The sequence below is a fragment of the Pseudophryne corroboree genome, chromosome 12 (genome assembly GCF_028390025.1).
Source record: "Pseudophryne corroboree isolate aPseCor3 chromosome 12, aPseCor3.hap2, whole genome shotgun sequence".
Classification (NCBI taxonomy): Eukaryota; Metazoa; Chordata; class Amphibia; order Anura; family Myobatrachidae; genus Pseudophryne; species Pseudophryne corroboree.
This window is the reverse complement of record NC_086455.1, coordinates 163,965,056-163,982,286: the sequence shown is the minus strand read 5'-3', so window position 1 is coordinate 163,982,286 and position 17,231 is coordinate 163,965,056. Positions and strand designations below refer to the sequence as shown.

The 17,231-nt window shown below is 47.8% G+C and overlaps 1 protein-coding gene across 1 annotated transcript in view; it reads right to left on the bottom strand.

Moving 5' to 3' along the window:
* Positions 1 to 1,126: 1,126 nt before the first annotated feature.
* NID2 (nidogen 2) overlaps positions 1,127 to 17,231 on the bottom strand; it is a 122,199-nt gene continuing 106,094 nt past the window's right edge. Inside the window, exons 19-22 of the mRNA XM_063948403.1 lie at positions 16,634 to 16,791; positions 15,950 to 16,073; positions 3,149 to 3,261; positions 1,127 to 1,706 (exon numbers count right to left, since the gene is read on the bottom strand). Of these exons, the coding sequence (XP_063804473.1) occupies positions 1,696 to 1,706; positions 3,149 to 3,261; positions 15,950 to 16,073; positions 16,634 to 16,791 (406 nt within the window). The 3' untranslated portion in view covers positions 1,127 to 1,695. The remainder of the gene's footprint in view (positions 1,707 to 3,148; positions 3,262 to 15,949; positions 16,074 to 16,633; positions 16,792 to 17,231) is intronic.

The following is a 17,231-nucleotide window of genomic DNA, read 5'->3' as shown; positions in this document are numbered from 1 at the left end:
TCGGTGTCGTGAGGATGGATAGTGACACTCCCAATGCTGTTTCCATGTGCACCTGCTGGGTTATCTGGAAACGGTGACAGTTATTTGCAGTCACCCACTAAGCAGTTATTTTTAAAAATGTGACTCCTTAGGGGGAAAAAAAAGAGGTAAAATGTTCCACCCAGCCACCCTTTGCCCAGGTAAAACTGGGCACATCAGCTAGTATAATATATTTTGCATTCTGTAACTCCTACATTGCAAGGTACCTATCTGTTCAGGTACATCATTTTAGCATGGGAACGTCTTGAGGGAGTGAATCATTTTGCCTGATTCAGAAGTCTAGCTGAAGCTGAGAAGGGGTATAAGGTAAGCAATGACTCGAGGGTTCCGTCTGCTTCCACATCAGCAAAAGTAGATCTTCTGCTTTGCTCCTGTTTTTGTTTGCCCGAGCTTTTAATATCTCTTATGGGGCCCATACACTTGTGAGATCTGGTACAACCGTTCAATTTTGACAGCATCTGTGAGATAAATCGCAGGATTGTATGCACATCTCATGTACCATGCGACACAATGGGTGGGCACGCCGGTCGAATCTCGCGTCTCAAGATCCTAATGCTGCACTTAGCATGCAATCGCACGTGCGATCCGATAAATAGTGTTTACCACATTCGATTTAGCGATCTGCGAGGTATTTAGCTCACTTCCCAGACACTCCCCTCCACCCATTTCTGGTCACACGATTTCTGGTCGTAAGGGGCATGCGATAAATCGAAGGATTGTATGCGCATCGAATGCACAAAAAGCACTTTAGATGCGATTTATCTCAAAGTGAGCTTCAAGGGAAATCGGGGCCCGATATCGCATGCAATCGCACAAGTGTATGGGCACAAAGACGCTTCTCGCGCTGCATCCTAGAAATAACGAGGGTTGCAAATAACGGCTACTTTTCAAACGCGGCCCCCGCAGTGTTGCAGTCACTACTATAGTAAATGACTGTCGCTGGTAAATCACATGGAAGAGCTCTGTGTAAGGAATACAACATTTTGGCGAGCTCCCTGCATCCCTGGGAAGTCGGCGTAACCTTCTGTAAGGGTAGGTATAGCAAGTTGCGATTACTGCCTCCCACTCATTAATGACAAACTACACATTTAAAATAAAAAAAAGTTTTATTGAATTAACTGTGAAGTGTTCCATGGCCGACAGACTTCTGCAATGTGAATGTATACAGTTTATTGCTTATAGCTTGGTTTTTGGCATAGGTAGAAGAACATGGCCCATATACAGTTTACTATTTCACAGTAGACCTCTTGTTTTTAATATAAATTGAAAACTACATATTAAAGATATAAAAAAAATCTCTGCACCATTAAAATCAAGTTAAGTAAACGCAACACGGATTGAAAATTAACCTTTGGCCAGAGAGAATTACTTTTTTTATTTTTAAACAATGCCTTTAATTCTCTCTGTAGCGAAAGGTTAACGGACGCATCTTAATCTTTACAAGTAAAAACATTTATTTTAAAAAATACAGTAGTAAAATTGAGGTAAAAAAAACTTTACACTTTTTATAAGGAAATTTTGTTCAGTTGTCATTGCGATTTATAAAGTAGTATCGAGTCCTTCCTTCAGCTTCATGATCTTTGTAACGGAGTCAGGAGGAGAAGGGAGGAGATTCCTCTAAAGCCTTTTTTTTTTTTTTTGGTCTTTTTTGTGACATCACTTCCTTCCTGCAACACACACAAAGGAAGTTTGTTAGAGCTGTCTATTTGTGTTGGGCATGTACTGAAGGTATAATGCATCACCAGGGGTGTTTTAACAGCGGAGAGGGCTAATGTGCAGACTCCAAGTGCCCCCCTCTTTGTAGCACAGTAGATGTTGGCATTGTCAGGCTCCTGAACATCTGCAGGTCTCCAAAAACATTGCACCTGCCACGTGGACGGGCACTAAATCCCTACTATGCATGCAGGGCAGCCATTTTGCCACAGGACTCCAGATAGGTGCACTGCCCGCATTACATCACTTTCTAGAAATGCCAATGAGTACAGCAGTGTACACACAGCACAGTAGCGGTCTTGAGTTATGTTTGGAAACCAACGTTGTACTCTGTGATACTACACATGTTGTGCGTAGGTGTAGACTGTCAGAGCTGTCGCAGGAGACTAGGGAGATATATGGGGGTAGAGGGCCCTGCCTTTAAGCATTTACATACAAAGGGGAGATGAAGAACAGTTGAAGGCTGGATCGGCCGCATGTTTAAGGTGAAAGCACTGAATGGTCGGTAAGACTGGTATGGTTTAAGGGTGCATTTTATTTATTTATTATTACCAGGGGGAGGGGGGAGGAGAGAGAGTGAAGAAACTTCACCCACCCACCCTCCCTCCTCCCGCCGGGTCGGCCGTATCCGCCGTCGGGCAGCTCGGCGGCGGGTCGGCCAGTGTGTAGGGCCCCTTAGAGCTCAGCAGTGAAAATGATGGAACTAAACATCAAGCCAAACCTGATAAAGCATTGATATCGTTCCTGCTTTGGAACAGCATGCATCCTTACCATCGTCTCCCCTGTGGAGCCTATGGAACCTGAAGAAGTAATGAACTTCTTCTGTGCAGGTCCAGACACTGATCATGCCTGTCCTCTCCATAGAGGCGAGACACTGGTCACAGGTCCTAGTCCCTACCTGCTGTGGCAGTAGCTGCTTTCCCCCCTACTGGTAACAGTCCCATGTAGGGGACGCAGCTCTCAAGTGTGATTCTGGCATCCTGCAACCTCTGTGGCGATACACAGTAACCGAGAGCATCCTACTTCCATGGACAAGCTAGGGGTACAGAACCCACACCCGAACAGAGACCTTACCCTAGAAGGTACTAACGTTCCCACTTTCTCCAATATAAACCCCCTACCTAACCTGAAGGCATGCAGGACATACATATGGTGGGACTGTCATGTAACAGGCAACCTTTACCAACGTAGATTGTGACCTGATTAACGCTGCTTGATCAAAAAGAGGTTAATTATAAAGGGTGATATTTTCCACCAGGACAGATGGGGCTTCCTTGTGGTATTATAAACGTCTTTTTCTCCTCCCAGCTGGGTTGGCAATGTCTGACAGAGCCGCCAAGAAGAGCGCAATACAAACAAAATATAAAATGCCGTTGAGACGCAAGGGCACACTCACCAGAAGGACAATAAGGATAAACTGCAGTTATTCCATATAGATGTGACCGCTGCTCAGGGAGGTATTCCTCTGCAATCTCACCGCTCTCCTTATTCACAGCTATAACGCCGTCTCTGCAAACAGACAGACAGGGCAATGAAACGGGACTCGCATGCCAGTTACACGGTATTATCCTTTGTTATGTTCATACGGTATGTAGGCCAGACAGTGATTGGCACCTCTGCCACCATAGACTCAAGACTGTGAATGATGGCACAGAAAGACAACAGGGGACTCAATCCCCAATTATGAAACCGCTATACGTAGGGGTCTATGTACCAAGCCTTGAAGAGAGAGAAAACACCAGCCAATCAGCTCCTGTCATTTTTCAAACCCAGCTTGTAACTTGGCAGTAAGGCGCTGATTGGCTGGTACTTTAACTCTCCAAGGCTTGGTACATAGACCCCTCAAGGGTGCAAACAACCACTCAACAGCTCTAGTTCCTCCTCATTTGTTTCATATAATGCCTGGAATTATAAGGAAGCTGAACTGTAAAATTATAATAAAAAATAATAAGAATTTACTTACCGATAATTCTATTTCTCGTAGTCCGTAGTGGATGCTGGGGACTCCGTCAGGACCATGGGGATTAGCGGCTCCGCAGGAGACAGGGCACAAAAGTAAAAGCTTTAGGATCAGGCGGTGTGCACTGGCTCCTCCCCCTATGACCCTCCTCCAAGCCTCAGTTAGGATACTGTGCCCGGACGAGCGTACACAATAAGGAAGGATTTTGAATCCCGGGTAAGACTCATACCAGCCACACCAATCACACTGTACAACCTGTGATCTGAACCCAGTTAACAGCATGATAACAGCGGAGCATCTGAAAAGATGGCTCACAACAATAATAACCCGATTTTTGTAACAATAACTATGTACAAGTATTGCAGACAATCCGCACTTGGGATGGGCGCCCAGCATCCACTACGGACTATGAGAAATAGAATTATCGGTAAGTAAATTCTTATTTTCTCTGACGTCCTAAGTGGATGCTGGGGACTCCGTCAGGACCATGGGGATTATACCAAAGCTCCCAAACCGGCGGGAGAGTGCGGATGACTCTGCAGTACCGAATGAGAGAACTCCAGGTCCTCCTCAGTCAGGGTGTGCCCCTGACCAAGTATCAGCTCGGCAAAGTTGTAAAGCCGAGACCCCTCGGGCAGCCGCCCAAGATGAGCCCACCTTCCTTGTGGAATGGGCATTTACATATTTTGGCTGTGGCAGGCCTGCCACAGAATGTGCAAGCTGAATTGTACTACACATCCAACTAGCAATCGTCTGCTTAGAAGCAAGAGCACCCAGTTTGTTGGGTGCATACAGGATAACAGCAAGTCAGTTTTCCTGACTCCAGCCGTCCTGGAAACTATATTTTCAGGGCCCTGACAACATCTAGCAACTTGGAGTCCTCCAAGTCCCTAGTAGCCGCAGGTACCACAATAAGCTGGTTCGGGTGAAACACTGACACCACCCTAGGGAGAAACTGGGGACGAGTCCGCAGCTCTGCCCTGTCCGAATGGACAATCAGATATGGGCTTTTTTTGAGACAAACGCCGCCAATTCTGACACTCGCCTGGCCGAGGCCAGGGCCAACAGCATGGTCACTTTCCCTGTGAGATATTTCAAATCCACAGATTTGAGCAGTTTAAACCAATGTGATTTTAGGAATCCCAGAACTACGTTGAGATCCCACAGTGCCACTGGAGGCACAAAAGGGGGTTGTATATGCAGTACTCCCTTGACAAACTTCTGGACTTCAGGAACTGAAGCCAATTCTTTCTGGAAGAAAATCGACAGGGCCGAAATTTGAACCTTAATGGACCCCAATTTGAGGCCCATAGACACTCCTGTTTTCAGGAAATGCAGGAAACGACCGAGTTGAAATTTCTTCATGGGGCCTTCCTGGCCTCACACCACGCAACATATTTTCGCCACCTGTGGTGATAATGTTGTGCGGTCACCTCCTTCCTGGCTTTGACCAGGGTAGGAATGACCTCTTCCTGAATGCCTTTTTCCCTTAGGATCCGGCGTTCAACCGCCATGCCGTCAAACGCAGCCGCGGTAAGTCTTGGAACAGACCTGGTACTTGCTGAAGCAAGTCCCTTCTTAGCAGCAGAGGCCATGAGTCCTCTGTGAGCATCTCTTGAAGTTCCGGGTACAAAGTCCTTCTTGGCCAATCCGGAGCCACGAGTATAGTTCTTACTCCTCTACATCTTATAATTCTCAATACCTTGGGTATGAGAAGCAGAGGAGGGAAGACATACACCGACTGGTACACCCACGGTGTTACCAGAACGTCCACAGCTATTGCCTGAGGGTCTTTTGACCTGGCGCAATACTTGTCCAGTTTTTTGTTCAGGCGGGACGCCATCATGTCCACCTTTGGTTTCCAACGGTTCACAATCATGTGGAAGACTTCCCGATGAAGTCCCCACTCTCCCGGGTGGAGGTTGTGCCTGCTGAGGAAGTCTGCTTCCCAGTTGTCCACTCCCGGAATGAACACTGCTGACAGTGCTATCACATGATTTTCCGCCCAGCGAAAAATCCTTGCAGTTTCTGCCATTGCCCTCCTGCTTCTTGTGCCGCCCTGTCTGTTTACGTGGGCGACTGCCGTGATGTTGTCCCACTGGATCAATACCGGCTGACCTTGAAGCAGAGGTCTTGCTAAGCTTAGAGCATTGTAAATTGCCCTTAGCTCCAGTATATTTATGTGGAGAAAAATCTCCAGACTTGATCACACTCCCTGGAAATTTTTTCCCTGTGTGACTGCTCCCCAGCCTCTCAGGCTGGCCTTCGTGGTCACCAGCATCCAATCCTGAATGCTGAATCTGCGGCCCTCTAGAAGATGAGCACTCTGTAACCACCACAGGAGAGACACCCTTGTCCTTGGAGATAGGGTTATCCGCTGATGCATCTGAAAATGCGATCCGGACCATTTGTCCAGCAGATCCCACTGAAAAGTTCTTGCGTGGAATCTGCCGAATGGAATCGCTTCGTAATAAGCCACCATTTTTCCCAGGACTCTTGTGCAATGATGCACTGACACTTTTCCTGGTTTTAGGAGGTTCCTGACTAGCTTGGATAACTCCCTGGCTTTCTCCTCCGGGAGAAACACCTTTTTCTGGACTGTGTCCAGAACCATCCCTAGGAACAGCAGACGTGTCGTCGGAAACGGCTGCGATTTTGGATATTTAGAATCCACCCGTGCTGTCGTAGAACTACTTGAGATAGTGCTTCTCCGACTTCCAACTGTTCTCTGGACCTTGCCCTTATCAGGAGATCGTCCAAGTAAGGGATAATTAAGACGCCTTTTCTTTGAAGAAGAATCATCATTTCGGCCATTACCTTGGTAAAGACCCGGGGTGCCGTGGACAATCCAAACGGCAGCGTCTGAAACTGATAGTGACAGTTCTGTACCACGAACCTGAGGTACCCTTGGTGAGAAGGGCAATTTGGGACATGGAGGTAAGCATCCTTGATGTCCAGGGACACCATATAGTCCCCTTCTTCCTGGTTCGCTATCACTGCTCTGAGTGACTCCATCTTGATTTGAACCTTTGTATGTAAGTGTTCAAAGATTTCCCATTTAGAATAGGTCTCACCGAGCCGTCTGGCTTCAGTACCACAATATAGTGTGGAATAATACCCCTTTCCTTGTTGTAGGAGGGGTACTTTGATTATCACCTGCTGGGAATACAGCTTGTGAATTGTTTCCAATACTGCCTCCCTGTCGGAGGAAGACGTTGGTAAAGCAGACATCAGGAGCCTGCGAGGGGGAGACGTCTCGAATCTCCAGTCTGTACCCCTGGGATACTACTTGTAGGATCCAGGGGTCCACTTGCGAGTGAGCCCACTACGCGCTGAAACTCTTGAGACGACCCCCCCACCGCACTTGAGTCCGCTTGTACGGCCCCAGCGTCATGCTGAGGACTTGGCAGAAGCTGTGGAGGGCTTCTGTTCCTGGGAATGGGCTGCCTGCTGCAGTCTTCTTCCCTTTCCTCTATCCCTGGGCAGATATGACTGGCCTTTTGCCCGCTTGCCCTTATGGGGACGAAAGGACTGAGGCTGAAAAGACGGTGTCTTTTTCTGCTGAGATGTGATTTGGGGTAAAAAAAAGTGGATTTTCCAGCTGTTGCCGAGGCCACCAGGTCCGATGGACCGACCCCAAATAACTCCTCCCCTTTATACGGCAATACTTCCATTTGGAATCTGCATCACCTGACCACTGTCGTGTCCATAAACATCTTCTGGCAGATATGGACATCGCACTTACTCTTGATGCCAGAGTGCAAATATCCCTCTGTGCATCTCGCATATATAGAAATGCATCCTTTAAATGCTCTATAGTCAATAAAATACTGTCCCTGTCAAGGGTATCAATATTTTCAGTCAGGGAATCCGACCAAGCCACCCCAGCGCTGCACATCCAGGCTGAGGCGATCGCTGGTCGCAGTATAACACCAGTATGTGTGTATATACCTTTTTAGGATATTTTCCAGCCTCTCAGCTGGCTCCTTGAGGGCGGCCCTGTCTGGAGACGGTACCGCCACTTGTTTTGATAAGCGTGTGAGCGCCTTATCCACCCTAAAGGGTGTTTTCCAACGCGCCCTAACTTCTGGCGGGAAAGGGTATACCGCCAATAATTTTCTATCGGGGGAAACCCACGCATCATCACACACTTCATTTAATTTATCGGATTCAGGAAAAACTACAGGTAGTTTTTTCACACCCCACATAATACCCTTCTTGTGGTACTTGTAGTATCAGAAATATGTAACACCTCCTTCATTGCCCTTAACATGTAACGTGTGGCCCTAAAGGAAAATACGTTTGTTTCTTCACCGTCGACACTGGAGTCAGTGTCAGTGTCTGTGTCGACCGACTGAGGTAAATGAGCGTTTTACAGCCCCTGACGGTGTTTGAGACGCCTGGACAGGTACTAATTTGTTTGCCGGCCGTCTCATGTCGTCAACCGACCTTGCAGCGTGTTGACATTATCACGTAATTCCTTAAATAAGCCATCCATTCCGGTGTCGACTCCCTAGAGAGTGACATCACCATTTCAGGCAATTGCTCTGCCTCCTCACCAACATCGTCCTCATACATGTCGACACACACGTACCGACACACAGCACACACACAGGGAATGCTCTGATAGAGGACAGGACCCCACTAGCCCTTTGGGGAGACAGAGGGAGAGTTTGCCAGCACACACCAAAAACGCTATAATTATACAGGGACAACCTTTATATAAGTGTTTTTCCATTATAGCATTTTAATATATATATACATATCGCCAAATAAGTGCCCCCCCTCTCTGTTTTAACCCTGTTTCTGTAGTGCAGTGCAGGGGAGAGCCTGGGAGCCTTCCCACCAGCATTTCTGTGAGGGAAAATGGCACTGTGTGCTGAGGAGAATAGGCCCCGCCCCCTTTTCGGCGGGCTTCTTCTCCCGTTTTTCTGAGACCTGGCAGGGGTTAAATACATCCATATAGCCCCCAGGGGCTATATGTGATGTATTTTTAGCCAGAATAAGGTACTATCATTGCTGCCCAGGGCGCCCCCCCCAGCGCCCTGCACCCTCAGTGACCGCTGCTATGAAGTGTGCTGACAACAATGGCGCACAGCTGCAGTGCTGTGCGCTACCTTATGAAGACTGAAGAGTCTTCTGCCGCCGTTTCTGGACCTTCACTTTTCGGCATCTGCAAGGGGGGTCGGCGGCGCGGCTCCGGGACGAACCCCAGGGTGAGACCTGTGTTCCGACTCCCTCTGGAGCTAATGGTGTCCAGTAGCCTAAGAAGCCAATCCATCCTGCACGCAGGTGAGTTCACTTCTCTCCCCTAAGTCCCTCGATGCAGTGAGCCTGTTGCCAGCAGGACTCACTGAAAATAAAAAACCTAACAAAACTTTTACTCTAAGCAGCTCTTTAGGAGAGCCACCTAGATTGCACCCTTCTCGGCCGGGCACAAAAATCTAACTGAGGCTTGGAGGAGGGTCATAGGGGGAGGAGCCAGTGCACACCACCTGATCCTAAAGTTTACTTTTGTGCCCTGTCTCCTGCGGAGCCGCTAATCCCCATGGTCCTGACGGAGTCCCCAGCATCCACTTAGGACGTTAGAGAAAATAGGAATTTAATACCTACCAGTAATTCCTTTTCTCCTAGTCCGTAGGGGATACTGGGATGACATTAGTACCATGGGGTAAAGATTGGGGCTAATGGAGCCTGGCACTTTAAGAAATCATTAGTGTGTGCTGGCTCAGTCTAGGAAACTGTGCCCGAGTAGACGGATATACTTTGAGAGAAGGAATAATACGAACGCGGTGAGGTAACTATCCAACACCCAACAAAAAAAAGATAGCAGTGCTAACCAGAACAGAGGAAAGCAATGCTAACCAACAGAAATAGGGACAGCACAGCAGACCCAAACAAGAACACTTACAACCAGGTAAGCAGGAACACGAAGCACTAAGGAGGGCACGCAGTATCCCCTAGGGACTAGGAGAAAAGGAATTACCGGTAGGTATTAAATTCCTATTTTCTTACATCATAGGGGATACTGGGATGACATTAGTACCATGGGGAAGTCCCAAAGCTCCCAGAAGGGGTGGGAAAGTGCCGAGACCCCTGCAAAACCGCCTGACCAAACTGAAGGTCATCTCTATAGATTGTAAGCTTGCGAGCAGAGCCTTCCTACCTTTGTCTGTCTGCTTTTACACAGTTTAGTTCTGCTACTGTTGTTCTAATTGTAAAGCGCAACGGAATATGCTGCGCTATATAAGAAACTGTTAGTACATAAATAATCTCTGGGCAAGGTATCGAACATGTTCGAACCAGACCAAGTAGCTGCATGGCACAACTGTAAGGCCGAAATACCCCGGGCAGCTGCCCAGGAAGAACCCACCGACCTTGTGGAGTGGGCCTGAATAGAACTCTGTAGTGGCACTGGCAATGCTGCCAATGAATAAGCTTGTTGAATGGTCAACCTGAGCCAACGAGCAATGGACTGCTTAGATGCAGGACATCAATTTTGGTAGCGTCGTAAAGGACAAAAAGCGAGTCAGACTTCCTGTGACGAGCGGTCCTCTTGACGTAAATCCTCAAAGATATCACAACATCCAAGGACTTCGGACCAACTGATGTGTCAGACAGTATCGGAACCACTATTGGTTGATTAATGTGAAAAGTAGATACCACCTTCGGCAAAAACTGAGGGCAAGTACTGAGCTCCGCTCTATCCTCATGAAAAAAAACAAATACGGGCTCTTACAGGATAAAGCCCCCAATTCTGACACACGTCTTGCAGAGGATAAAGCCAGTAACATGACAGTCTTTCAAGTGAGATACTTCAAATCCACCCTTTGCAAGGGTTCAAATCAGTCCGACTGGAGAAAATTCAAGACCACACAGATCCCATGGAGCCGTGGGAGGGACAAAAGGTGGTTGAATACGGAGCACACCCTTCAAGAACGTCTGTACATCCGGACGTACCGCTAGCTGTTTCTGGAAGAAGATGGAGAGAGACAAAATCTGAACTTTGATGGAACCTAACCGTAGACCCATATCCACTCCTGCTTGTAGGAAGAGCAGAAAATGGCCAAGTTGAAACTCCACAAGAAAATATCTCCTACCCTCACACCAAGAAATATATTTCTTCCAGAGACAGTGGTAATGTTTTGACGTGACCACCTTACGGGCCTAGACCACAGTTGAAATAACCTTGTAGGGAAGTCCTTTTCTGGCTAGAATCTCCCTCTTAACCTCCAAGCCGTCAAACGTAGCCACAGTAAGTCTGGATAGACGAACAGCCCTTGGTGAAGAAGGTTCTTGAGGAGCTGCAGCGTCCAGGGCTCCTCCAGAGACATGGTCAGGAGGTCTGCATACCAGGCCCGTCGAGGCCAATCCGGGGCAATCAGAATTGCCTGAATGCTTTCCCGTCATTTTAGCACTCTTGGAATGAGAGGGCTTGGAGGATACAGATACACGAACTGGTAAGTCCATAGTGACGTCAGAGCATCCACAGCTGCCACCTGCGGATCCCTCGTTGTGGAACAGCAACGACGGAGCTTCTTGTTGAGACGAGAAGTTATCAGGTCTATCTATGGACAGCCCCACCATTGAACTAGCTGTTGAAACACCTGAGGGTGAAGGCCCCATTCCCCCGGATGGAGGTCGTGCCTGCTGAGGAAGTCTGCTTCCCAATTATCCAGTCCTGGAATGAATATGGCTGAGATGGCCCTTGCATTGGCGTCCGCCTAGAGGAGTATCCTTGATACCCCTCGCATCGCGGCCCTGCTTCTTGTTCCTCCATCTGTTTATGTACACCACCGCCGTAGCATTGGCATTGTCCAACTGCACTTGTATGGCCTGATTTTGGAGAAAATAGGAGGCCTGTAGGAAAGCATTGTAAATTGCCCTGAGTTCCAGGACGTTGATTGGTAGTGAAGATTCAAGACTCTACCACCTTCCCTGAAACTGAGCTCCCTGGGTCACAGCCCCCCCAACCCTGGAGGCTGGCATCTGTTATCAGCAGGACCCAAGAGTGGGTACTGAAGCACCGACCCTCCACTATGTAAGAGATCTGGAGCCACCATAACAGGGAGATCCGTGCCTTTGGCGACAGGGTTATACACTGGCACATCTGCAGGTGAGACCCTGACCCACTGTCCAGAAGATTCAGCTGAAACGAGCGGGCATGGAATCTGCCGTACTGGATCGCCTCGTAGGAGGCCACCATCTTACCCAGGAGATGGATGCAAAGATGAACAGAGACCTTGCAAGGTCTGAGTACCAAGCAGACCATAGCCTGGATTTTCAAGGCCTTGTCCCTGGCGAGGAATACCTTCTGAGCCACAGTGTCCAGTATCATCCCCAGGAATTCTCCTAGACGGTTCCAGGCGACTTTTGGAAATTCAGGATCCACCCATGTTCTGTAAGAAGGCGAGTAGCCAAGTCGATGCTGTGTAACAGACACTTCCTGGACACCGCCTTTATCAGTAGATCGTCCAAGTAGGGGACTATGTTGACTCCCAACTGTTGCACCCTTGGGAGCTGTGGAGAGACCAAACGGTAAGGCTTGAAACTGGTAGTGGTGGTCCAGTATAGCGAACCGGAGGTAAGCCTGATGAGGAGGCGATATCGGGACATGTAGATATGCATCCTTGATATCCAGGGATACCAGAAACTCCCCCTTCAGACCGAAGATCACTGCCCTTAGGGATTCCATCTTAAATTTGGACACACGAAGATACGGGTTCAGAGATTTGAGGTTCAAGATTGGCCGTACCGAGCAGTCCAGCTTCAGAACTTCAAATAGACTGGAGTAAAATCCCTTGTTGTGCAGTGGAGGAACTGGAGTAACAACTCCAGTTAGAAGCAGTTTGTGAATGGCGTCTTGCAAGGTAACTCTTGCTACAGGTGAAACTGCTAAGCCTGACTTGAAGTATCTTGGAGGAGGCATTACTTGAAATTCCAACCGGTACCCTTGGGATATGAGGTCCCTCACACAAGGATACCAGCAGGACTTTGCCCACACATGAGCGAAGTGCTGAAGGCGGGCACCTACCTGAAAGTCGCCTCGCTGCTGGGGCCAACCATCATCCGTAGGGCTTAGTAGATGAGGATCCGGAGGCCTGGTCCAGAAATCCAGCAATCGCTGGTTTATGGGACTTACCTCGATTTCCTCTAGCAGCATTTGAGGCACCTCTGGCTCTGCCTCTGAATCTGGTCACATGAAAGGACTGCAGAGAGGGCCCAGGATAGGGACGTCTAGCAGGAGGCGCAGCAGACGGCAGATGTGTGGAGTTACCCGCCGTTGCCCGAGAAATCCACTTGTTCATTTCTTCCCCAAACAAGGCCTCTCCTGTAAAGGGAAGATTCTCCACACCTTTCTTGGTATCCGCATCCGCTGACCATTATCGTAGCCACAGAGCCCTGCGAGCCGAGACCGCCATAGCTGTGGCACGGCCACTGATGAGACATAATTCTTTAACGGCCTCACTCATAAAATTGGTAGCATCCTGGATATGATGCAGTAGTGTAAGGATCTCATCCTGAGGGAGTCAAACCCCCTTATTATTATTATCAGACCATTTTACCATGGCCCTTAAAATTCAGCCGGAAGCTATAGTGGGTCTTTGAGCTACGCCCACCGCTGTATAAATTGATTTGAGAGTAGTCTCAATTTTGCCGTCAGCTGGGTCTTTGAGAGAGAGCGCCCCAGGTATAGGCAGCACAATTTTACGCGAGAGCCTGGACACTGAAGTATCCACGGATGGGGGATTTTCCCATACTTTCCTATCCTCAGGTGGGAAAGAAAAGCAATTTAGTAACCGTTTAGGAGTTTTGGAATTTCTTGTCAGGATTGACCCATGCCTCTTTAGAGAGGTAGTTTAATTCATTTGAGATAGGAAAGGTGGCAGAGGATTTTGGTTTCACATTAAAAAACAATTCCTCCTCTGGTTCTGTCTCCTTATCCAGTATGTTGACTTCTCTAATAGAATAAATCAGGGCCTCAACACCAAGAGACAGAGAATTGTCATCTTCCAAGTCTACCTCTCCTTCATCCAGCTCTGGTATTTCAGTATCAGAGTCAGACTGGAGCACCTGTGGGAGTGTGCGTTTATGAGAGGCCACCAGAGGGGGCTGAGGAGCCTGTCTGTGGTCAGCAGCCTTAACCAAAAAATCACCCACAGATTGTTTAAGGGTCTGCCTTTGCTGTCTGGCAGTAGCTAACTCTGTATTAATATTAGTAATCATGCCCTTGAATGATTCTAGCCACTCAGGTTCCTGCATACTACTACTACTACCCTGTGAAAGTAGAGAACACTGGGTACACAGGAGAGACCCCCCCAGAGAAGGTGTTAACTTAGTGTTACAAAGTCTTTTTCCCAGACATTCTTATTGCAGAAAGTCACAGTTAGGTAAATAAACACAGTGCAGTGACAACAGAGAGTGAAACAGCACAATAACCCCAGACAGCCCAAATGGAGTGACACAGAGGATTGGGACCAGCACACAATACCCATGCAAAGCAGTGCTCGGCTGGTTGCACTATTCCCCACCAGTCACCCCGACCGCCGCACTATCGATTCCCCACCGCCGACACCACGACTACCCGCACTATAATTTCCTCACCGCCGACACCCCCGACTACCCACACTATAGATTCCGTAGCGCTGTCCCTCCGACTACCAGCACTATATATTCCCCACCGCCGTCCCTCCGACTACCAGCACTATATATTCCCCACCGCCGACACCCCAACTACCCGCATTATAGATTCCCCACCACCGACACCCCAACTACCCGCACTATAGATTCTGCACCGCTGACAACCCGCACTATAGGATTCCCCACCGCTGACAACCCGCACTAAAGATTCCTCACCGTCGACACCCCGACTACCCGCACTATAGATTCCCTACCACAGTCACCCCGACTAACCGCACTAAAGATTCCCCACCACCGTCATCCGCACTATAAATTCCCCACCACCGTCACCGTCTGGGTGTCTAATAGCCAGAGTGTTTTGGTTCTAACACCTCACACCCGATCTCTGGAAGACTGTCACCCTGATTACCTGTGGGTACTGGGAAATGCCTGATGGCAGAGCAGGAGTTTGGCAGAGGAGAGCACCAGCTTTATAAGGATTCTGCATGCGTAGTAACTTAGAAACGTTAGTACATATAGTACAATATTTTTTTTTCTTGAAGCCTGAGGTGCGTGGCTTCATCACCCACCGAACAGTGCAAAACCGTGCTGGGGGCGTAGCACTTTGGACCCTCTCCAAAAGGAGAAGGGCCCCTTTACTCCCCATCCCCTCAGAGCCAAAAGGCCTACTTGCCGAAGCGCAGTGGGACCCCTTGGATCCCCGATCCAAAAGGCCCCTTAGGGGGCAAGGGTCTTCGGACTTCCCTCCGCCTCACGGCTCGGGGTCGTCCCTTTGTCCCCCAGGGTTGGCCGAAGCTTCCTTTGGGGAACGATAAAGAACCTTCAGCCCTCCCCAAAAGAAGAGGGCCATGGCAACAAGGGTCTCACCTAAACCCCTACAAAATTGTGACAACACACGAAATGTGGATTCACTTAAATATAATATCCAAGATGGAGGTAAACCCATCTTCCTTTCATTTAGTTACATACGCACATACAAGTCGTCTTATATAAAGGAGCTACTATTAAGGTCTAGGATAGCTAAGACGGAGGGATTGGCAGGAAACCTTTTCCTCTACAGAGATGATTTATCCACAGTTCCAGTAAGGACACAGCAGTCAGTACCGTCCCCCCTGCTCACATAATACGAGAGCACAGGGAAATAATCACAGCGAGTGCAGCTATGATGTCATCATCTCCGGTCTGGTCAAGGCTATAAATATCTCTAATTCTTATAAACATTTTTATTAACCTTCTCTACATTGCTACATATTAATTAGGTCTCCAGTAAGGTACCTTTCCCCCCAAAGTAAACAAGCAAAGTCTCTTTAAAGCATAACTTATCCATTCCGTTCATAATTAGCACCCTCAGCTTTGATTTGCCCTTGGAGCTGCTGCCTGGCCCTGTGCTGCCCGTATTCCTACTTCCTTTTCTATACCGATTCCACCGATAGTATGCCACGTAATGTGGAAGTAGACTAGTCACCACCACCTGGTAGCTCTTTTAATGCAACATATCTTTAAATACCCACTAAACGCAAAACACATTCGGATTTCATGCTAGTAAATGTACTCAAGGGGCAAATAAATGATACGCTTTCCTCTGTTAAGTCTCACCTCCTCCAGTCCGTATGATAGAAATGATTGGCGTATGCCACAACACTGAAGGGATAATTGAGATTACTCTGTACCACGCGCCGGCCGCTTCCGCTGGACAGAATGCACTCTAGTTTCTTGGTTCCTGATATAAAAAGGAAACAAATCTCAGTATATAGTAGCTAACAATGCACATGTGCTCAGATGGAGATATACATATTAAGTCTGTCCTTAAATATCATGAGTTACCCACAAAGTGACAGGACATAACCGATTACGGTAACCACATATTCCCTGGGCTAGCATAACCAGAAATTGCTCACGCCACATTGCGAAACGCGTCTCTATCAAAGCGCGCTGGAATCTTTATCATTGATCTTGGCCCTGCTGTTGACAAGCATCCATGTACATTGTGCATCCTGTCACTGCCAGCTGTATAGCTGGGATCATCGATGATCCTGACAGTTTGCGTCTGACGCATTTCGTATAAAACACACGTCACTTCTTACAATACAACGGTCTGAAGAACTAAGGGAAGGGGCTTCCTTAAATGAACACATGTAACGTGTTTTGCTACTGGGCGAAGAGAAAGAAACTAGTCTGGCATACAATGTATAAAACCTAACATAATATGAATTACAATTTTTGTATAAAAGGTCTCACAAATATCTCATTGACAAATCAACACATTTTTAACATCGATACCTGCATCTGCCCAACAAATCTGTTTGGAGAAGGGATCAAACGTCAGCCCATTGGGTAATCCGATGTTATCGTTCACTAGAATCCTCCTGTTTGAGCCGTCTACAAAAGAGGTTTCAATTTTGGGTGCCTCTCTGTTCCAGTCTGTCCAGTACAGGTTCCTGCAGGGGGCGGTAGAGAGCACAGCAGAGCGTTCAATGAGAACCATGACACATTATAGGGCTGTTACCGATCACATCAGAGACAACATGGAAGTAACAGTGGTGTTTGTGCCCACGAGGATATGACACCAATTTTCACATCAACGCAACTCATTGGTTAGGGGGAATAACTTTTAATTATTATAATTATTTTTATAAAGCTTTCCATTGTCTCTTGCACAATTGGGGCTCTTCTTTTTCAAACATTGGAAGTAATAACTATTCCCATATCCTCCTGCTCTACGACACTGCTGAAATATGGTTCCTGAAAGCTTAAATGGCCAATACCATCAGAATAAGATGCGTGTACACGTTCAATAATACCACGTGTTATTTTATGTTCAATAACAGTTTATTATTGTAACATGTTCAATAATAAATCTGCATTGTCTGCCACTAGA